Source organism: Scyliorhinus torazame, chromosome 4 (assembly GCF_047496885.1).
Source record: "Scyliorhinus torazame isolate Kashiwa2021f chromosome 4, sScyTor2.1, whole genome shotgun sequence".
Taxonomy (NCBI): domain Eukaryota; kingdom Metazoa; phylum Chordata; class Chondrichthyes; order Carcharhiniformes; family Scyliorhinidae; genus Scyliorhinus; species Scyliorhinus torazame.
Genome location: NC_092710.1, coordinates 17,137,141 through 17,160,189, shown reverse-complemented (window position 1 = coordinate 17,160,189; position 23,049 = coordinate 17,137,141). Strand labels below are relative to the sequence as shown.

At 55.1% G+C, this 23,049-nt stretch overlaps 1 protein-coding gene across 1 annotated transcript in view; it reads right to left on the bottom strand.

Annotated features, from left to right (window-relative positions):
- Positions 1–8,846: 8,846 nt before the first annotated feature.
- LOC140410137 (calcium-binding protein 1-like) overlaps positions 8,847–23,049 on the bottom strand; it is a 177,232-nt gene continuing 163,029 nt past the window's right edge. The window contains exons 5-6 of the mRNA XM_072498089.1: positions 16,128–16,275; positions 8,847–9,945 (exon numbers count right to left, since the gene is read on the bottom strand). Of these exons, the coding sequence (XP_072354190.1) occupies positions 9,920–9,945; positions 16,128–16,275 (174 nt within the window). The 3' untranslated portion in view covers positions 8,847–9,919. The remainder of the gene's footprint in view (positions 9,946–16,127; positions 16,276–23,049) is intronic.

Here is a 23,049-nt window from a genome sequence, read left to right as displayed (position 1 = left end):
TTTAAACCATGGAGTCGAAGCCCGCCCCATGTGTCGGTTCTGGCTCGGTTGGCAGCTCTATTCCTAACCACCACCCACCCACCCCCCCCCCCCCACAACCGCCCCCTCACCCTAGTGAACTGGCTCCGGTTTTTAATCGCACCTCAGGGTGCTGAGCGCAAAAACCGAGACTGACTGCTCCAGTGGAGTCCCGAGGGAGTGCCACAAGGGGGCGGAGGTGCCGGCGTTTGGATGCGCTGCTGAACCGAGGGCTCATCTGCCCTGCTTGGCTCAATGTCAATGATCCCATTGCGAAGAGGTCTATCTCCACCCCAACATCGATCGGCTTCACCTTTGTGCTTGTGGGAGCTGTTCGCCGCATACGTTGCATCGGTGACGATGTGTCGAAAGTGCATCATCAGCCGTGATGCGGGGTTCTATATTCCCCACAGGCACATCGACACCTTCCGCCTCAGATGATGCAAAGTTGGGCGGGAGGGTGAACTGTGACGAGGATGCAGGGATCCTACAGCAAGATCTGGACAGGTTGGGCGAGTGGGCAAATCAATGGCAGATGCAGTTTAATTTGGATAAGTGTGAGGTTATTCATTTTGGAAGCAAAAACAGGGAGGCAGATTACTCCCTGAACGGTTGTAAATTGGGAGAGGGGAGTGTGCAGCGGGACCTGGGTGTCCTTGTGCACCAGTCGCTGAAGGTAAGCAGGCAGGTGCAGCAGGCGGTAAAGAAGGCTAATGGTGTGTTGGCCTTCATTGCGAGAGGTTTCGAGGACAGGAGCAGGGATGTGTTGCTGCGATTGTACAGGACCTTGGTGAGGCCACACCTGGAGTATTGTGGGCAGTTGTGGTCTCCTTCTCTGAGGAAGGATGTTCTTGCTCTCGAGGGAGAGCGGCGAAGGTTTACCAGACTGATTCCAGGGATGGCGGGACTGACGTACGAGGAGAGATTGACGAGGTTGGGATTGTTCTCGCCGGAGTTAAGAGGGGGGATCTCACAGAGATTATAAAATTCTAACAGGACTGGACAGGGGAGATGCAGGAAGGATGTTCCCGATGGTGGGAGTGTCCAGACCAGGGGGCACAGTCTGAGGATTCAGGGTAAACCATTTCGGACAGAGATAAGGAGACATTTCGTCACCCAAAGAGTGGTCGGCCTGTGGAATTCATTACCACAGGAAGGCGTTGATGCTGAAACATTAAATATATTCAAGCGGCGGCTGGATGTAGCACTTGGGGAGAATGGGATCAAAGGCTATGGGGAGAAAGCAGAATTAGGCTATTGAGTTGGATGATCAGCCATGATCGTGATGAATGGCGGAGCGGGCTCGAAGGGCCGATTGGCCTCCTCCTGCTACGTATCTATATACTTCGACACCTCCCCCCCAACTGAGGTGGGGGAGCTCCGCACTTTCGCCACTCTCTGGGTAAAGAGGTTTCTCCCGAATTCCCGATGTCTGCTGAGGATGGGGAGCAGGGCGGAGGTGCAGTTCCCTGACCGGGCAGCACTGACTGAACAATCACGAGTGCACCAACAAGCCGCACACGAGCAACCGACCTGAGCCGGGCTCGTAACGCGGCTGCGTCACCCCGCGCTGGGAGCGACCAACGTTCGTTGGGCGGCGACCCGTCCGGCGCAAACAAAAGCAACATGCCCAAGCTCTTGCGCGTTTTTTTGGAATGACCGTGGGTGGGGCTTGGGGAGCCGAGACCAATGAGAGTCCGGGGGCGACGTCTGGACGAATGAGAGTCGACTTGCCGCCCACTCAGTGCTCTTGTCTCGTTTGCCACGAGTTACCGTTTCAGTGCGTTGGCCGTGCTAAATCTTCGCTTTAGCGCCTGAACATGTGCAGGTTAACTGGGGTTAAAGGGATAGGGTGGGGGAGTAGGCCGAGGTAGGGGGCTCTTTCGGAGGGTCAGCCTCGACTTGTGTGTATGCATGTGTGTGTTTTTGTGCACAACACTTGCATGCACACAAGCGTGCATAAATATACACAACCACACATGCTCACATACACACAGATACACAAGTGCGAACACACATTCGCACGTGCACACATTCACACTTAAAAGCATACATTGATACACACATGGATACACACGTATGCACACCCACATACATACACGCACATACACACAGAAATGCAGAGACACATACATACACACACAATTACATGCCCGTGCACGCAAGCTCATGGAGAAACATATGCACATACTGTACAGCAAAATACTGTACACACCCCTGTCAGCATCAACGGGGCCGAGGTGGAGATGGTTAGCAGTTTCAAATTCCTAGGGGTGCACATCTCCAAAAATCTGTCCTGGTCCACCCACGTCGACGCTACCACCAAGAAAGCACAACAGCGCCTATACTTCCTCAGGGAACTAAGGAAATTCGGCATGTCCACATTAACTCTGACCAACTTTTACAGATGCACCATAGAAAGCATCCTATCGGGCTGCATCACAGCCTGGTATGGCAACTGCTCGGCCCAGGACCGCAAGGAACTTCAGAGAGTCGTGAACACCGCCCAGTCCATCACACGAACCTGCCTCCCGTCCATTGACTCCATCTACACCTCCCGCTGCCTGGGGAAAGCGGGCAGCATAATCAAAGACCCCTCCCCACCCGGCTTACTCACTCTTCCAACTTCTTCCATCGGGCAGGAGATACAGAAGTCTGAGAACACGCACGAACAGACTCAAAAACAGCTTCTTCCCCACTGTCACCAGACTCCTAAATGACCCTCTTATGGACTGACCTCATTAACACTACACCCTGTCTGCTTCATCCGATGCCAGTGTTTATGTAGTTACATTGTTTACCTTGTGTTGTCCTATTATGTATTTTCTTTTATTCCCTTTTCTTCCCATGTACTTAATGATCTGTTGAGCTGCTCGCAGAAAAATACTTTTCACTGTACCTCGGTACACATGACAATAAACAAATCCAATCCAAACAGAAATGCACATACACACATGCACACACAAATGTGCATGCACATGTATGCGCATATATGTAGAGATCCACAACACACTGAGACACGCGTGCACTTACATGTGCCCACAGACACACACACAAACTTCAGGCTTCAGTTTCCACGAAGAGCCGCGAGAGATTAAAAAATACGCAATAGGGTTTATGAAATAATTGTCGACCCAGGTTGCTGTGTGTTTTTTTAAACAGCAGTCGTACTGAAAAAAGTGACGTGTTGTAGAAGCTTTCCCCATTGCACAGCTCAGGACAGATTCACCAAGAATACCAACTCTCAAAGCGGGCAACTATTTATCGAGCATGGCAAACGGCTGCTCATTGGTTGGGATGTTCCCATGGCGAATGAGCTAGGCCCCCTTTGTTCAGTTCAAAAAAGGTGACGGCCTGGACATGTTCTTTTTGGCTGCAGAGGGCAGACACCTAAATCCGAATTGGTGTAGCTCCCAGCAAGCAGATGTGAAGTGGACTAATAATTTTAAATAAAGTGTGATATGGAGACCGGAACTGTGCGGTAAAGCTCCCTCCCGTTCATTCCCTCATTTCATCATTGTTTTCTTTTGACATTATCATTTTTGGTCCACGGGTGATGAATGGACATATGCCTTTAGGTCAAGCGGTATAGATAACGAGGAATTCCGAAGTTACAGGAGGAACACAGCTCGTCTCTGCTAGCTTGGACAGGAGATTCCCACTGCCAACAAATAACAGGTCACTCGGAGACATGCAAGTTCCCAAACAAATTAATTCAATGCATTTGCCAAGTAGTAATGCTAATCCACATAACAGAGAGAGGCTTCAGGAGAGACAGAATGAAAATCAAGGTGCAGCAACAGTACCGGGAAGTGGAAAGGCGAATCTATAGGAAGGAACTATCGAATAATGAATCACTGACGGAGAGACGCCCTCTTTACACAGGGTCCCTGACGGAGATATTCCCTTTTTAAACAGGGTCCCTGACGGAGAGACTCCCTCTTTAAACAGGATCCCTGACGGAGAGGCTCCCTCTTTAAACAGGGTCCTTGACAGAGAGACTCCCTCTTTACACAGGGTCCCTGACGGAGAGACTCCCTCTTGAAACAGGGTCCCTGACGGAGAGACTCCGTCTTTAAACAGGGTCCCTGACGGAGAGACTCCCTCTTTAAACACTGTCCCTGAGGGAGAGACTCCCTCTTTAAACAGGGTCCCTGACGGAGAGACTCCCTCTTTAAACAGGGTCCCTGACGGAGAGACTCCCTCTTTAAACAGGATCCCTGATGGAGAGACTCCCTCTTTAAACAGGGCCCCTGACGGAGAGACTCCCTCTTTAAAGAGGGTCCCTGACGGAGAGACTCCCTCTTTAAACAGGGTCCCTGACGGGGAGACTCCCTCTTCAAACAGGGTCCCTGACGGAGAGACACCCTCTTTAAACAGGATCCCTGATGGAGAGACTCCCTCTTTAAACAGGGTCCCTGACGGAGAGACTCCCTCTTTAAAGAGGGTCCCTGACGGAGAGACTCCCTCTTTAAACAGGGTCCCTGACGGAGAGACTCCCTCTTTAAACACTGTCCCTGACGTAGAGACTCCCTCTTTAAACAGGGTCCCTGACGGAGAGACTCCCTCTTTAAACAGGGTCCCTGACGGAGAGACTCCCTCTTTAAACACTGTCCCTGACGGAGAGACTCCCTCTTTAAACACTGTCCCTGACGTAGAGACCCTCTTTAAACAGGGTTCCTGACGGAGAGACTCCCTCTTTAAACAGGGTCCCTGACGGAGAGACTCCCTCTTTAAACACTGTCCCTGACGGAGAGACTCCCTCTTTAAACAGGGTCCCTGACGGAGAGACTCCCTCTTTAAACAGGGTCCCTGACGGAGAGACTTCCTCTTTAAACACTGTCCCTGACGGAGAGACTCCCTCTTTAAACAGGGTCCCTGTCGGAGAGACTCCCTCTTTAAACTGGGTCCCTGACGGAGAGACTCCCTCTTTAAACAGGGTCCCTGACAGAGACTCCCTCTTTAAACAGGGTCCCTGACAGAGAGACTCCCTCTTTAAACACTGTCCCTGACGGAGAGACTCCCTCTTTAAACAGGGTCCCTGACGGAGAGACTCCCTCTTTAAACATTGTCCGTGACGGAGAGACTCCCTCTTTAAACAGGGTCCCTGACGGAGAGACTCCCTCTTTAAACAGGGTCCCTGACGGAGAGACTCCCTCTTTAAACAGGGTCCCTGATGGAGAGACTCTCTCTTTAAACAGGGTCCCTGACGGAGAGACTCCCTCTTTAAACAGGGTCCCTGACGGAGAGACTCCCTCTTTAAACACTGTCCCTGACGGAGAGACTCCCTCTTTAAACAGGGTCCCTGACGGAGAGACTCCCTCTTTAAACAGGGTCCCTGACGGAGAGACTCCCTCTTTAAACAGGGTCCGTGACGGAGAGACTCCCTCTTTAAACAGGGTCCCTGACGGAGAGACTCCCTCTTTAAACAGGGTCCCTGACGGAGAGACTCCCTCTTTAAACAGGGTCCCTGACGGAGAGACTACCTCTTTAAACAGGGTCCCTGACGGAGAGACTCCCTCTTTAAACAGGGTCCCTGACGGAGAGACTCCCTCTTTAAACAGGGTCCCTGACGGAGAGACTCCCTCTTTAAACAGGGTCCCTGACGGAGAGACTCCCTCTTTAAACAGCGTCCCTGACGGAGAGACTCCCTCTTTAAACACTGTCCCTGATGGAGAGACTCCCTCTTTAAACACTGTCCCTGAGGGAGAGACTCCCTCTTTAAACAGGGTCCCTGACGGAGAGACTCCCTCTTTAACAGGGGTCCCGGACGGAGAGAGACTCCCTCTTTAAACAGGGTCCCTGACGGAGAGACTCCCTCTTTAAACAGGGTCCCTGATGGAGAGACGCCCTCTTTAAACACTGTCCCTGACGGAGAGACTCCCTCTTTCAACACTCTCCCTGACGGAAAGACTCCCTCTTTAAACACTGTCCCTGACTGAGAGACTCCCTCTTTAAACAGGGTTCCTAACGGAGAGACTCCCTCTTTAAACAGCGTCCCTGACGGAGAGACTCCCTCTTTAAACACTGTCCCTGACGGAGAGACTCCCTCTTTAAACAGCGTCCCTGACGGAGAGACTCCCTCTTTAAGCAGGGTCCCTGACGGAGAGACTCCCTCTTGAAACACTGTCCCTGGCGGAGAGACTCCCTCTTTAACAGGGGTCCCGGACGGAGAGAGACTCCCTCTTTAAACAGGGTCCCTGACGGAGAGACTCCCTCTTTAAACAGGGTCCCTGACGGAGAGACGCCCTCTTTAAACACTGTCCCTGACGGAGAGACTCCCTCTTTAAACACTGTCCCTGACGGAGAGACTCCCTCTTTAAACAGGGTCCCTGACGGAGAGACTCCCTCTTTAAACAGGGTCCCTGACAGAGAGACTCCCTCTTTAAACACTGTCCCTGACGGAGAGACTCCCTCTTTAAACAGGGTGCCTGACAGAGAGACGCCCTCTTTAAACAGGGTCCCTGACGGAGAGACTCCCTCTTTAAACAGGGTCCCTGACGGAGAGACTCCCTCTTTAAACAGGGTCCCTGACGGAGAGACTCCCTCTTTAAACACTGTCCCTGACGGAGAGACTCCCTCTTTAAACTCTGTCCCTGACGGAGAGACTCCCTCTTTAAACAGGGTCCCTGACGGAGAGACTCCCTCTTTAAACAGGGTCCCTGGCAGAGAGACTCCCTCTTTAAACAGGGTCCCTGACGGAGAGACTCCCTCTTTAAACAGGGTCCCTGACGGAGAGACTCACTATTTAAACAGGGTCCGTGACGGAGAGACTCCCTCTTTAAACACTGTCCCTGACGGAGAGATTCCCTCTTTAAACAGGGCCCCTGGCGGAGAGACTCCCTCTTTAAACAGGGCCACTGATGGAGAGACTCCCTCTTTAAACAGGGTCCCTGATAGAGAGACTCCCTCTTTAAACACTGTCCCTGACGGAGAGACTCCCTCTTTAAACAGGGCCCCTGACGGAGAGATTCCCTCTTTAAACAGGGCCCCTGACGGAGAGACTCCCTCTTTAAACAGGGCCACTGATGGAGAGACTCCCTCTTTAAACAGGGTCCCTGACGGAGTGACTCCCTCTTTAAACAGGGTCCCTGACAGAGAGACTCCCTCTTTAAACAGGGTCCCTGACGGAGAGACTCCCTCTTTAAACACTGTCCCTGACGGAGAGACTCCCTCTTTAAACACTGTCCCTGACGGAGAGACTCCCTCTTTAAACAGGGTTCCTGACGGAGAGACTCCCTCTTTAAACAGGGTCCCTGACGGAGAGACTCCCTCTTTAAACAGGGTCCCTGACGGAGAAACTCCCTCTTTAAACACTGTCCCTGACGGAGAGACTCCCTCTTTAAACAGTGTCCCTGACGGAGAGACTCCCTCTTTAAACAGAGTCCCTGACGGAGAGACTCCCTCTTTAAACACTGTCCCTGACGGAGAGACTCCCTCTTTAAACAGTGTCCCTGACGGAGAGACTCCCTCTTTAAACAGGGTCCCTGACGGAGAGACTCCCTCTTTAAACAGAGTCCCTGACGGAGAGACTCCCGCTTTAAACAGGGTCCCTGACGGAGAGACTCCCTCTTTAAACAGGGTCCCTGACGGAGAGACTCCCTCTTTAAACAAGGTCCCTGACGGAGAGACTCCCTCTTTAAACAGGGTCCCTGACGGAGAGGCTCCCTCTTTAAACACTGTCCCTGACGGAGAGACTCCCTCTTTAAACAGGATCCCTGACGGAGAGACTCCCTCTTTAAACAGGGTCCCTGACGGAGAGACTCCCTCTTTAAACAGGGTCCCTGACGGAGAGACTCTCTCTTTAAACACTGTCCCTGACGGAGAGACTCCCTCTTTAAACACTGTCCCTGACGGAGAGACTCCCTCTTTAAACACTGTCCCTGACGGAGAGACTCCCCCTTTAAACAGGGTCCCTGACGGAGAGACTCCCTCTTTAAACAGGGTCCCTGACGGAGAGATTCCCTCTTTAAACAGGGTCCCTGACGGAGAGACTCCCTCTTTAAACAAGGTCCCTGACGGAGAGACTCCCCCTTTAAACAAGGTCCCTGACGGAGAGACTCCCTCTTTAAACAGGGTCCCTGACGGAGAGACTCCCTATTTAAACAGGGTCCCTGACGGAGAGACTCCCTCTTTAAACAGGGCCCCTGACGGAGTGACTCCCTCTTTAAACAGGGTCCCTGACGGAGAGACTCCCTCTTTAAACAGGGTCCCTGACGGTGAGACTTCCTCTTTAAACAGGGTCCCTGACGGAGAGACTCCCTCTTTAAACAGGGTCCCTGACGGAGAGACTCCCTCTTTAAACAGGGCCCCTGACGGAGAGACTCCCTCTTTAAGCAGGGTCCCTGACGGAGAGACTCCCTCTTTAAACACTGTCCCTGACGGAGAGATTCCCTCTTTAAACTGGGCCGCTGGCAGAGAGACTCCCTCTTTAAACACTGTCCCTGACGGAGAGACTCCCTCTTTAAACAGGGCCCCTGACGGGGAGACTCCCTCTTTAAACAGTGTCCCTGACGGAGAGACTCCCTCTTTAAACAAGGTCCCTGACGGAGAGACTCCCTCTTTAAACAGGGCCACTGATGGAGAGACTCCCTCTTTAAACAGGGCCACTGATGGAGAGACTCCCTCTTTAAACAGGGTCCCTGACGGAGAGGCTCCCTCTTTAAACAGGGTCCCTGACGGAGAGGCTCCCTCTTTAAACAGGGTCCCTGACGGAGAGACTCCCTCTTTAAACAGGGCCACTGATGGAGAGACTCCCTCTTTAAACAGGGTCCCTGACGGAGAGACTCCCTCTTTAAACACTGTCCCTGGCGGAGAGACTCCCTCTTTAAACAGGGTTCCTAACGGAGAGTCTCCCTCTTTAAACAGGGTCCCTGATAGAGAGCCTCTTTAAACAATCCCTCTTCAAACAAGGTCCCTGGTTGATAGCTGGCCCTGGGTATAATTTGGTCTTTTACCCCAGGCGACCTTGTCAGACGACTGCACGAGTCTGTGTCAGGGTCCTTCCCGTCTATTCCATTCATTTCCCTTTTCTTTTTTTTTGATCCGTGGTTGATGAATCGACACGCGCCTTTAAGCGAAGGAGCAGGGAGAACGAGGAATTCAGAAGTTACAGCAGGGAGCGCTTTGCTCGTCTCTGCTCGATTGAACGAGCCCTTCAGACATTTCAGCACCAGAGCGAGCGACATGGACTGAGACTCGGTTTGATTGGCTGGTGGCCAATGAATTGGCCACAAGGCTGTCCGCTGCCCCGTAACAGGCGTTGATTGGGTCCTATCCCAGTGGAATGGTTCGCTGAGACCTGGAGAGAGCAGTTGAGTCCTCGACCAGGACACACACCTCTGTCTCTCTCTCTCTCTGTCTTTCCATAAAGGCTGTGTGCTCTATTCCCGAAACTACATAGACCTGAAGGAATCTACAGTAAAACCTGGAACTGGAAAGTTTAAACAGGAGGCGCTGGAAACACCCATCTAAGACAAAGATTCTTTGTCCTGGTATTCACCATTTTTTTACCCCTTTCTTGCCCTCTGTGTTTGTCTGTCTTGTGTGTGTAGAGGGGGGGGGCGGGAGGGGGGGGCGGGAATTGACTGTGTCCCCGCCCAGGGTGGCGTAACGTCTGTCACTTGTTGCCTCGAGGCTAGGATTCCCGAGAAAGGAGGAAAGGAGGCAGACGTTCCGAGGAGCCGCTCCCTCTGGAGACACTCCCTCACTCCCAACAGAAAGCCGTTGACTCTGCCAAGGGTTGAATCACGTCGAGGTCGTCGGCAGATAGCGAGCAAAGGTTCATGGCCGAGGCACCATCCACGGTCCGTCGCGGAAAGGAGTCCATTAACGTGAAAAAGGACGTCTCGTCGAAGTGTGCGACCAATCGAGGACCAGGTAGGAAACGCAGGACGTCCGGTTAACGGGACATCATCCGAACAAACTCTGCGGGCAAAAGGGAGAATTTTATATCATCGGCAACCATCAGGGGACTTAGAACCAAGTAGGTGCACTCCCTCAGTACTGACCCTCTGACAGTGCAGCACTCCCTCAGTACTGACCCTCTGACAGTGCGGCACTCCCTCAGTACTGACCCTCTGACAGTGCAGCACTCCCTCAGTACTGACCCTCTGACAGTGCGGCACTCCCTCAGTACTGACCCTCTGACAGTGCGGCACTCCCTCAGTACTGACCCTCTGACAGTGCAGCACTCCCTCAGTACTGACCCTCTGACAGTGCGGCACTCCCTCAGTACTGACCCTCTGACAGTGCAGCACTCCCTCAGTACTGACCCTCTGACAGTGCGGCACTCCCTCAGTACTGACCCTCTGACAGTGCGGCACTCCCTCAGTACTGACCCTCTGACAGCGCAGCACTCCCTCAGTACTGACCCTCTGACAGTGCAGCACTCCCTCAGTACTGACCCTCTGACAGTGCAGCACTCCCTCAGTACCGACCCTCTGACAGTGCAGCACTCCCTCAGTACTGACCCTCTGACAGTGCAGCACTCCCTCAGTACTGACCCTCTGACAGTGTAGCTCTCCCTCAGTACTGACCCTCTGACAGTGCAGCACTCACTCAGTACTGACCCTCTGACAGTGCGGCACTCCCTCAGTACTGACCCTCTGACAGTGCAGCACTCCCTCAGTACTGACCCTCTGACAGTGTAGCTCTCCCTCAGTACTGACCCTCTGACAGTGCAGCACTCACTCAGTACTGACCCTCTGACAGTGCGGCACTCCCTCAGCACTGACCCTCTGACAGTGCGGGACTCCCTCAGTACTGACCCTCTGACAGTGCGGCACTCCCTCAGTACTGACCCTCTGACAGTGCAGCACTCCCTCAGTACTGACCCTCTGACAGTGCAGCACTCCCTCAGTACTGACCCTCTGACAGTGCGGCACTCCCTCAGGACTGACCCTCTGACAGTGCAGCACTCCCTCAGTACTGACCCTCTGACAGTGCAGCGCTCCCTCAGTACTGACCCTCTGACAGTGCAGCACTCCCTCAGTACTGACCCTCTGACAGTGCAGCACTCCCTCAGTACTGACCCTCTGACAGTGCAGCACTCCCTCAGTACTGACCCTCTGAGAGTGCAGCACTCCCTCAGTACTGACCCTCTGACAGTGCGGCACTCCCTCAGGACTGACCCTCTGACAGTGCAGCACTCCCTCAGTACTGACCCTCTGACAGTGCGGCACTCCCTCAGTACTGACCCTCTGACAGTGCGGCACTCCCTCAGTACTGACCCTCTGACAGTGCAGCACTCCCTCAGTACTGACCCTCTGACAGTGCAGCACTCCCTCAGTACTGACCCTCTGACAGTGCGGCACTCCCTCAGTACTGACCCTCTGACAGTGCAGCACTCCCTCAGTACTGACCCTCTGACAGTGCAGCACTCCCTCAGTACTGACCATATGACAGTGCAGCACTCCCTCAGTACTGACCCTCTGACAGTGCAGCACTCCCTCAGTACTGACCATATGACAGTGCGGCACTCCCTCAGTACATACCCTCTGACAGTGCGGCACTCCCTCAGTACTGACCCTCTGACAGTGCAGCACTCCCTCAGTAATGACGCTCTGACAGTGCAGCACTCCCTCAGTACTGACCCTCTGACAGTGCGGCACTCCCTCAGTACTGACCCTCTGACAGTGCAGCACGCCCTCATTACTGACCCTCTGACAGTGCAGCACTCCCTCAGTACTGACTCTCTGACAGTGCAGCACTCCCTCAGTACTGACCCTCTGACAGTGCAGCACTCCCTCAGTACTGACCCTCTGACAGTGCAGCACTCCCTCAGTACTGACCCTCTGACAGTGCAGCACTCCCTCAGTACTGACCCTCTGACAGTGTGGCACTTACTCAGTACTGACCCTCTGACAGTGCTGCACTCCCTCAGTACTGACCCTCTGACAGTGCAGCACTCCCTCAGTACTGACCCTCTGACAGTGCAGCACTCCCTCAGTACTGACCCTCTGACAGTGCAGCACTCCCTCAGTACATACCCTCTGACAGTGCAGCACTCCCTCAGTACTGACCCTCTGACAGTGCGGCACTCCCTCAGTACATACCCTCTGACAGTGCGGCACTCCCTCAGTACTGACCCTCTGACAGTGCAGCACTCCCTCAGTACTGACTCTCTGACAGTGCAGCACTCCCTCAGTACTGACCCTCTGACAGTGCAGCACGCCCTCATTACTGACCCTCTGACAGTGCAGCACTCCCTCAGTACTGACTCTCTGACAGTGCAGCACTCCCTCAGTACTGACCCTCTGACAGTGCAGCTCTCCCTCAGTACTGACCCTCTGACAGTGCGGCACTCCCTCAGTACTGACCCTCTGACAGTGCAGCGCTCCTTCAGTACTGACTCTCTGACAGTGCGGCACTCCCTCAGTACTGACCCTCTGACAGTGCAGCGCTCCTTCAGTACTGACCCTCTGACAGTGCAGTATTCCCTCAGTACTGACCCTCTGACAGTGCAGCACTCCCTCAGTACTGACCCTCTGACAGTGCAGCACTCCCTCAGTACTGATCCTCTGACAGTGCGGCACTCCCTCAGTACTGACCCTCTGACAGTGCAACGCTCCCTCAGTACTGACCCTCTGACAGTGCAGCACTCCCTCAGTACTGACCCTCTGACAGTGCAGCACTCCCTCAGTACTGACCCTCTGACAGTGCGGCACTCCCTCAGTACTGACCCTCTGACAGTGCAGCACTCCCTCAATACTGACCCTCTGACAGTGCAGCACTCCCTCAGTACTGACCCTCTGACAGTGCGGCACTCCCTCAGTACTGACCCTCTGACAGTGCAGCACTCCCTCAGTACTGACCCTCTGACAGTGCAGCACTCCCTCAGTACTGACCCTCTGACAGTGCGGCACTCCCTCAGTACTGACCCTCTGACAGTGCGGCACTCCCTCAGTACTGACCCTCTGACAGTGCGGCACTCCCTCAGTACTGACCCTCTGACAGTGCGGCACTCCCTCAGTACTGACCCTCTGACAATGCGGCACTCCCTCAGTACTGACCCTCTGACAGTGCAGCACTCCCTCAGTACTGACCCTCTGACAGTGCAGCACTCCCTCAGTACTGACCCTCTGACAGTGCGGCACTCCCTCAGTACTGACCATCTGACAGTGCAGCACTCCCTCAGTACTGAGCCTCTGACAGTGCGGCACTCCCTCAGTACTGACCCTCTGACAGTGCAGCACTCCCTCAGTACTTACCCTCTGACAGTGCGGCACTCCCTCAGAACTGACCCACTGACAGTGCAGCACTCCCTCAGTACTGACCCTCTGACAGTGCAGCACTCCCTCAGTACTGACCCTCTGACAGTGCAGCACTCCCTCAGTACTGACCCTCTGACAGTGCAGCACTCCCTCAGTACTGACCCTCTGACAGTGCGGCACTCCCTCAGTACTGACCCTCCGACAGTGCAGCACTCCCTCAATACTGACCCTCTGACAGTACTTCACTCCCTCAGAACTGACCCTCTGACAGTGCAGCACTCCCTCAGTACTGACCCTCTGACAGTGCAGCACTCCCTCAATACTGACCCTCTGACAGTGCGGCACTCCCTCATTACTGACTCTCTGACAGTGCGGCACTCCCTCAGCACTGACCCTCTGACAGTGCAGCACTCCCTCAGTACTGACCCTCTGACAGTGCGGCACTCCCTCAGAACTCACCCTCTGACAGTGCGGCACTCCCTCAGAACTGACCCTCTGACAGTGCGGCACTCCCTCAGTACTGACCCTCTGACAGTGCGGCACTCCCTCAGTACTGACCCTCTGACAGCGCAGCACTCCCTCAGTACTGACCCTCTGACAGTGCTGCACTCCCTCAGTACTGACCCTCTGACAGTACGGCACTCCCTCAGTACTGACCCTCTGACAGTGCAGCACTCCCTCAGTACTGACCCTCTGACAGTGCGGCACTCCCTCAGTACTGACCCTCTGACAGTGCGGCACTCCCTCAGTACTGACCCTCTGACAGTGCGGCACTCCCTCAGTACTGACCCTCTGACAGTGCAGCACTCCCTCAGTACTGACCCTCTGACAGTGCAGCACTCCCTCAATACTGACCCTCTGACAGTGCGGCACTCCCTCAGAACTGACTCTCTGACAGTGTGGCACTCCCTCAGCACTGACCCTCTGACAGTGCGGCACTCCCTCAGAACTGACCCTCTGACAGTGCAGCACTCCCTCAGTACTGACCCTCTGACAGTGCGGCACTCCCTCAGTACTGACCCCTGACAGTGCAGCACTCCCTCAGTACTGACCCTCTGACAGTGCAGCACTCCCTCAGTACTGACCCTCTGACAGTGCAGCACTCCCCCAGTACTGACCCTCTGACAGTGCAGCACTCCCTCAGTACTGTCCCTCTGACAGTGCGGCACTCCCTCAGCACTGACCCTCTGACAGTGCAGCACTCCCTCAGTACTGACTCTCTGACAGTGTGGCACTCACTCAGTACTGACCCTCTGACAGTGCGGCACTCCCTCAGCACTGACCCTCTGACAGTGCAGCACTCCCTCAGTACTGACCCTCTGACAGTGCTGCACTCCCTCAGTACTGACCCTCTGACAGTGCGGCACTCACTCAGTACTGACCCTCTGACAGTGCGGCACTCCCTCAGTACTGACCCTCTGACAGTGTGGCACTCCCTCAGTACTGACCCTCTGACAGTGCGGCACTCCCTCAGTACTGACCCTCTGACAGTGCGGCACTCCCTCAGCACTGACCCTCTGACAGTGCGGCACTCACTCAGTACTGACCCTCTGACAGTGCGGCACTCCCTCAGCACTGACCCTCTGACAGTGCGGCACTCCCTCAGTACTGACCCTCTGACAGTGCAGCACTCCCTCAGTACTGACCCTCTGACAGTGCAGCACTCCCTCAGTACTGACCCTCTGACAGTGCGGCACTCCCTCAGTACTGACCCTCTGACAGTGCAGCAATCCCTCAGTACTGACCCTCTGACAGTGCGGCACTCCCTCAGTACTGACCCTCTGACAGTGCGGCACTCCCTCAGCACTGACCCTCTGACAGTGCGGCACTCCCTCAGTACTGACCCTCTGACAGTGCGGCACTCCCTCAGTACTGACCCTCTGACAGTGCGGCGCTCACTCAGTATTGTTGCTTGGACCCATGGCGCCCATTTCGGCAGCTGGGTCCCTACTTATCGGGGCCAGATGACGCCATCGTAAAACGCTGCAGCGTTTTCTACAGTGTCAACACCGAGCCCCATTATTGTTCGATGAAACTGTTGAATCCACTTTCTGAATTCTACCTCACGGCTCCCTCTGCCAACTTGACTTACCCAATCCGCACGAAGATTAAAGTACTCCATTTTTAACCTGCCTTTATTAACTCCTGATTTATTCCCCATTCTCCAGTCTAACTACCGTTTGGCGACGTGTAGATCACTCCCACCAGTGCCTCTCCTCCTCGTTATTTCTCACGTCCGCCCGTGTGGATTCTCCGTCTTCCGATCCAAGATCATTTTTTGGCGACTGTATTTGTTCCATCTCGGGCTAACGACGCGGCCCCAGCACCCTTTCCTTCCTGACCGCCCCTCACGAAAAGTTACGTCCCCTGGATATTTCGTTCCCAGTTTTGGTCTCCTTGCAACCGCGCGTCGCTGTATTTGCTCTCAGACCATAACCTCAGTCTGTGCTGCCAATGTGTTGAATGTTATGTGTGTTTAACTATTTAACTAAAGAGCCGTCCATTTTACCTTGTTACAAGTTTATTCCTTTTTTGACCCAATTTGTTGGTGTTTTTCTAATGTTTGTACTCTCCGTTCCTTCCTGTCACCATCTGGCTATCGTTACCTCTTATGCTGTTGTTGCCTCTTGCTTTGTCCCATCTACACAACCACACACTGTGAGTCTCCACAACTCTCTTCCTCAAAAGGCAGCAGGAGCGGACACTGGGAATATTTTTAAGGCCGATCTGGAGAGATTCTTGATCCACGAGGGGGGAGTTATAGGTCATTGGGGGGAGGGGGGAGGCAGGAATGCGGGATCGCGGTCACAATCAGGCCTCGATCTTTCAGATGAGGGAGCAGGCCCGAGGGGCCGAGCGGCTTTGCTCCTGACTCTGCAGCCCGTCTGCACTTACCCTCGAAGTCCACCAAGCCGTCGCCATTCAGGTCAACGTCCCGGAGAATTTCCTCGATCTCCCTGGAGGGGAGCTGCTCCCCCATCAGCTTCTTCATGGCTTCCCGCAGTTCCGGAGTACTGATCTTCCCATCCCGATTGGCATCAAACTGGAGACAGCGAGGGAATGCCAGTGAGTTCCTCATTGGCGAGTCCCTCCATCACTCCTCTTACATCTGTACACCACATTATCATGTCTCCTCCCTCCTGCATCTCCCCTCCCTCCAACTCCTGTCCCTCAACCCTCCTCCACCTGGTCCCCTCCTTTACCTTCTCGTCCCCCACCTCCTCTCCCTCCAACTCCCCTCCCACCCCCTCATTCTCCCTCCTCCATCTCCCCTCCCTCCAACTCCTGTCCCTCAATCCTCCTCCACCTGATCCCCTCCTTTACCTTCTCGTCCCCCACCTCTTCTCCCTCCAACTCCCCTCTCACGCCCTCATCCTCCCTCCTGCATCTCATCGCCCTCCAACTCCTCTCCCTCCAACTTGTCTCCCTCCAACTCCTCCCCTCCTCCACCTCCTCTCGCTCCACCTCCACCTCATCCTCCCTCCTCCACCTCCTCTCCCTCCACCTCATCTTCCCTCCTCCACCTCCTCTCGCTCCACCTCCACCTCATCCTCCCTCCTCCACCTCCTCTCCCTCCACCTCATCTTCCCTCCTCCACCTCCTCTCCCTCCAACTCCTCTCCCACCCCCTCATCCTCCCTCCTGCATCTCATCACCCTCCAACTCCTCTCCCTCCAACTCCTCCACCTCCTCTCCCACCCCCTCTCCCTCCAACTCCGCTCCCACCACCTCCTCTCCCTCCAACTCCTCTCCCACCCCCTCATCCTCCCTCCTCCACCTCCTCTCCCTCCAACTCCTCTCCCTCCTCCACCTCCTCTTCCTCCAACTCCTCTCCTCCCCCCTCCTTCACCTTCTCATCCTCCACCTCCTCTCCCTCCAACTCCTCTCCCACCCCCTCATCCTCCCTCCTCCGTCTCATCACCTTCCACCTCCTCTCCCTCCAACTCCTCCCCCTCCTCCACCTCCTCTCCCTCCAACTCCTCTCCTACCCCCTCATTCTCCCTCCTCCATCTCCCCTCCCTCCAACTCCTGTCCCCCCACCTCAACCCTCCTCCACCTGATCCCCTCCTTTACCTTCTCATCCTCCACCTCCTCTCCCTCCATCTCCTCACCCTCCACCTCCTCTCCCTCCAACTCCTCCCCCTCCTCCACCTCCTCTCCCTCCAACTCCTCTCCTACCCCCTCATACTCCCTCCTCCATCTCCCCTCCCTCCAACTCCTGTCCCCCCACCTCAACCCTCCTCCACCTGATCCCCTCCTTTACCTTCTCATCCTCCACCTCCTCTCCCTCCATCTCCTCTCCCTCCACCTCCTCTCCCTCCAACTCCTCCCCTCCTCCTCCGCCTCTCCCTCCGACTCCTCTCCCTCCACCCCATCCCCTCCTCTACATCCTCTCCCTATACCTCAACCCACCTCCACCTCAACCCTCCTCCACCTCAACCCCTCCTCCTCCTCGCCCTCCAACTCAGCTCCCTCCACCTCATCCCCCTCCAAACCTCTTCTCCCTCCATCGCAACCTTCCTCCACCTCCTCTCCCCACATCATCGCCCCTCCTCCACCTCCTCTCCCTCCAATTCCACTCCCTCCACATCATCCTGCCTCCTCCAAATTCTCTCCCTCCACCTCAACTCTCCTCCACCTCATTCCCTCCTCTACCTCCTCTCTAACTATCCCTCCACCTCATCCCGCTCATACACCTCCTCTCCCTCCACATCAACCCCCCTCCACCTCACCCATTCCACCGCATCACTCTATTCACTACCACTCCTCTCCCACCTCCTCTCCCTCCACCTCCATTCGCTCGACCCATTCTCCCTCCACTTTCCCGCCCACCACCTGCTCATACCCTCCACTCCCCTCCTCCCTCCCTCCTCCCCTCCTCTCCCTCCATTTTCTTTCTCACTACCTCCTCCTCCCCTCCCTCCTCCCTCATCACCCTCGTGCCTCTCTGAGTGTGAGTGGATCACCTTGGCTCTCTCTGAATGTGAGTGTACCTCCCTGTCTCCTCTCTATGAGTGTGAGTGGATCTCTCTGGCTCTCTCTGAGTGTGAGTGGATCTCCATGGCTCTATCTGAGTGTGAGCAGATCTCCCCGGCTCTCTCTGAGTGTGAGTGGATCTCCATGGCTCTCTCTGTGTGTGAGCGGATCTCCCTGGCTCTTTCTGAGTACGAGTGGATCTCCCTGGCTCTCTGAGTGTGCATGGATCACCTTGGCTCTCTCTGTGTGTGAGTGGATCTCCCAGGCTCTCTCTGAGTGTGAGTGGCTCTCCCTGGCACTCTGAGTGTGAGTGGATCTCCCTGGCTCTCTCTGAGTGTGAGTGGATCTCCCCGGCTCATCTGAGTGTGAGCGGATCTCCCTGGCTCTTCCTTAGTGTGAGTGGAACTCCCTGGCTCTCTCTGAGTGTGAGCGGATCTCCCTGGCTCTCTCTGAGTGTGAGTGGATCACCCTGTCTCTCCCTGAGTGTGAGCGGATCTCCCTGGCTCATCTGAGCGTGAGTGGATCTCCCTGGCACTCTCTGAGTGTGAGCGGATCTCCCTGGATCTCTCTGAGTGTGAGCGGATCTCCCCGGCTCACTCTGAGTGTGAGTGGATCTCCATGGCTCTCTCTGAGCGTGGGTGGATCTCCCTGGCTCTCTCTGAGTGTGAGCGGATCTCCCTGGCTCTCTCTGAGTGTGAGTGGATCTCCCTGGCTCTCTATGAGTGTGGATGGATCTCCATGACTCTCTCTGAGTGTGAGTGGATCTCCATGGCTCTCACCGAGTGTGAGTGGATCTCCCGGGCTCACTCTCGGGGTGTTAGTGGATCTATCTGGCTCTCTCTGAGTGTGCGTGGATCTCTCTGGCTCTCTCTGGCTCTCTCTGTGTGTGAGTGGATCTCCTGGCTCCCTCTGAGTGTGAGTGGATCTCACAGGCTCTCTCTGGATGTGAGTGGCTCTCCCTGGCTCACTTTAATGGGCGTGAGTGGATATCCCTGGCTCTATCTGATTGTGAGTGGATCTCCATGGCTCACTTCGCTGGGTGTGAGTGGATCTCGCTGGCTCTCTCTGAGTGTGAGTGGATCTCCCTGGCTCATCTGAGTGTGAGCGGATCTCCCTGGCTCTTCCTTAGTGTGAGTGGAACTCCCTGGCTCTCTCTGAGTGTGAGCGGATCGCCCTGGCTCTCTCTGAGTGTGAGTGGATCTCCCTGTCTCTCCCTAAGTGTAAGCGGATCTCCCTGGCTCATCTGAGCGTGAGTGGATCTCCCTGGCGCTCTCTGTGTGAGCGGATCTCCCTGGATCTCTCTGAGTGTGAGCGGATCTCCCTGGCTCTCTCTGAGTGTGAGTGGATCTCCATGGCTCTCTCTGAGCGTGGGTGGATCTCCCTGGCTCTCTCTGAGTGTGAGCGGATCTCCCTGGCTCTCTCTGAGTGTGAGTGGATCTCCCTGGCTCTCTCTGAGTGTGAGCGGATCTCCCTGGCTCTCTCTGAGTGCGGGTGGATCTCCCTGGCTCTCTCTGAGTGTGGGTGGATCTGTCTGGCTCTCTCTGAGTGTGGGTGGATCTCCATGACTCGCTCTGAGTGTGAGTGGATCTCCCTGGATCTCTCTGTGTGTGAGTGGATCTCCCTGGCTCACTTCGCTGTGTGTGAGTGGATCTCCGTGGCTCTCTCTGAGCGTGAGCGGATCTCCCTGACTCTCTCTGATTGAGAGTTGATCTCCCTGGCTCTCTCTGAATGTGGGTGGATCTCCCTGGCTCTCTCTGCACGTGAGTGGATCTCCATGACACTCTCTGGGTGTGAGTTGATCTCCCGGTCTCCTCTCTCTGAGTGTGAGTGGATCACTCTGGCTCTATCTGAGTGTGAGTGGATCTCCCTGACTCTCTCTGAGTGTGGGTGGATCTCCCTGGCTCTCTCTGAGTGTGAATGGATCTCCCTGGCTCTATCTGAGTGTGAGTGGATCTCACTGGTTCTCTCTGAATGTGAGTGGATGTCCCTGGCTCTCTCCGAGTGTGAGTGGATCTCCCCGGCTCTCATTTAGTATGAGTGGATCTCTCTGGCTCTCTCTGAGTGTGAGTGGATCTTTTTGGCTCTCTCTGTGTGTGGATGGATCTATCTGGCTCTCTGAGTGTGGGTGTATGCCCACGGCTCTCTCTGAGTGTGAGCGGATCTCTCTGGCTCTCTCTCTGAGTGTGAGTGGATCTCCATGGCTCTCTCTGAATGTGAGTGGATCTCCCGGGCTCTCTCAAGGTGTTAGTGGATCTATCTGGCTCTCTCTGAGTGTGTGTGGATCTCTCTGGCTCTCTCTGGATCTATGGGTGTGAATGGATCTCCCTGGCTCCCTCTGAGTGTGAGTGGATCTCTCTGGCTCTCTCTGAGTGTGAGTGGATCTCACTGGCTCTCTCTGAGTGTGAGTGGATCTCCCTGGATCTCTCTGGATGTGAGTGGATCGCCCTGGCTCACTTTGCTGGGTGTGAGTGTATCTCCCTGGCTGTCTTTGAGTGTGAGTGGATCTCCCTGACTCTCTCTCTGAGTGTGAGTGGGTCTCCCATGCTCTCTCTGAGTGTGAGTGGATCTCTGTGGCTCTCTATGAGTGTGAGTGGATCTCCGTGGCTCTCTCTGAGTGTGAGTGGATCTCTGGGGCTCCCTCTGAGTGTGAGTGGGTCTCCGTTGCTCTCTCTGAGTGTGAGTGGATCTCCCTATCTCTCCCTGAGTGCGAGTGGATCTCCCTGGCTCTCTCTGAGTGTGAGTGGATCTCCCTGGCTCTCTCTGAGTGTGAGTGGATCTCCGTAGCTCTCTCTGAGTGTGAGTGGATCTCCCTGGCTCTCTCTGGGTGTGAGTGGATCTCCGTGGATCTCTCTGAGTGTGAGTGGATCTCCCCGACTCTCTCTGGGTGTGCGTGGATCTCCCTGGCTCTGAGTGTGAGTGGATCTCCCTGGCTCTCTCTGAGTGTGAGTGGATCTCTCTGGTCCGCTCTGGGTGTGAGTGGACCTCCCAGAAATTCTCTGAGTGTGAGTGGATCTCCCTGACTCTCTCTGAGTATGAGTGGATCTCCCTGACTCTCTCTGAATGTGAGTGGATCTCCCTGGCTCTCTCTGAGTGTGAGCGGATCTCTCTGTGTCTGTCTGGGTGTGAGGGGATCTCCCTGGCTCACCTCTCTGGGTGTGAGCGGATCTCCCTGTCTCTCTCTGGGTGTGAGTGGATCTCCATGGCTCACCCCTTTGAGTGTGAGCGGATCTCCCTGTCTCTCTCTGGGTGTGAGTGGATCTCATGGCTCACCTCTCTGAGTGTGAGCAGATCTCCCTGTCTCTCTCTGGGTGTGAGTGGATCTCCCTGGCTCACCTCTCTGAGTGTGAGTGGATCTCCCTGGCTCTCTCTGAGTGTGAGCGGATCTCTCTGTGTCTGTCTGGGTGTGAGGGGATCTCCCTGGCTCACCTCTCTGGGTGTGAGCGGATCTCCCTGTCTCTCTCTGGGTGTGAGTGGATCTCCATGGCTCACCCCTTTGAGTGTGAGCGGATCTACCTGTCTCTCTCTGGGTGTGAGTGGATCTCATGGCTCACCTCTCTGAGTGTGAGCGGATCTCCCTGTCTCTCTCTGGGTGTGAGTGGATCTCCCTGGCTCACCTCTCTGAGTGTGAGCGGATCTCCCTGTCTCTCTCTGGATGTGAGTGGATCTCCCTGGCTCACTTCTCTGGGTGTGAGCGGATCTCCCTGTCTGTATCTGAGTGTGAGCGGATCTCCCTGTCTCTCTCTGGGTGTGAGTGGATCTCCCTGGCTCATCTCTCTGAGTGTGAGTGGATCTCTCTGTCTCTCTCTGGATGTGAGTGGATCTCACTGGCTCTATCTGAGTGTGAGCGGATCTCCCTGTCTCTCTCTGGGTGTGAGTGGATCTCCCTGGCTCTCTCTGAGTGTGAGCGGATCTCCATGTCTCTCTCTGAGTGCATCTCCCTGGCTCACCTCTCTGAGTGTGAGCGGATCTCCCTGTCCCTCTCTGGGTGTGAGTGGATCTCCCTGGCTCTCTCTGAGTGTGAGCGGATCTCCATGTCTCTCTCTGTATGTGCGTGGATCTCCCTGGCTCTCTCTGGGTGTGAGCGGATCTCCCTGGCTCTCTCTGAGTGCGGGTGGATCTCCCTGGCTCTCTCTGAGTGTGGGTGGATCTGCCTGGCTCTCTCTGAGTGTGGGTGGATCTCCATGACTCGCTGTGAGTGTGAGTGGATCTCCCTGGCTCTCTCTGGGTGTGAGTGGATCTCCCTGGCTCACTTCGCTGTGTGTGAGTGGATCTCCATGACACTCTCTGGGTGCGAGTTGATCTCCCGGTCTCCTCTATCTGAGTGTGAGTGGATCACTCTGGCTCTATCTGAGTGTGAGTGGATCTCCCTGACTCTCTCTGGGTGTGGGTGGATCTCCCTGGCTCTCTCTGAGTGTGAATGGATCTCCCTGGCTCTATCTGAGTGTGAGTGGATCTCACTGGTTCTCTCTGAATGTGAGTGGATGTCCCTGGCTCTCTCCGAGTGTGAGTGGATCTCCCCGGCTCTCATTTAGTATGAGTGGATCTCTCTGGCTCTCTCTGAGTGTGAGTGGATCTTTTTGGCTCTCTCTGTGTGTGGATGGATCTATCTGGCTCTCTGAGTGTGGGTGTATGCCCACGGCTCTCTCTGAGTGTGAGCGGATCTCTCTGGCTCTCTCTCTGAGTGTGAGTGGATCTCCATGGCTCTCTCTGAATGTGAGTGGATCTCCCGGGCTCTCTCAAGGTGTTAGTGGATCTATCTGGCTCTCTCTGAGTGTGTGTGGATCTCTCTGGCTCTCTCTGAGTGTGAGTGGATCTCTCTGGTCCGCTCTGGGTGTGAGTGG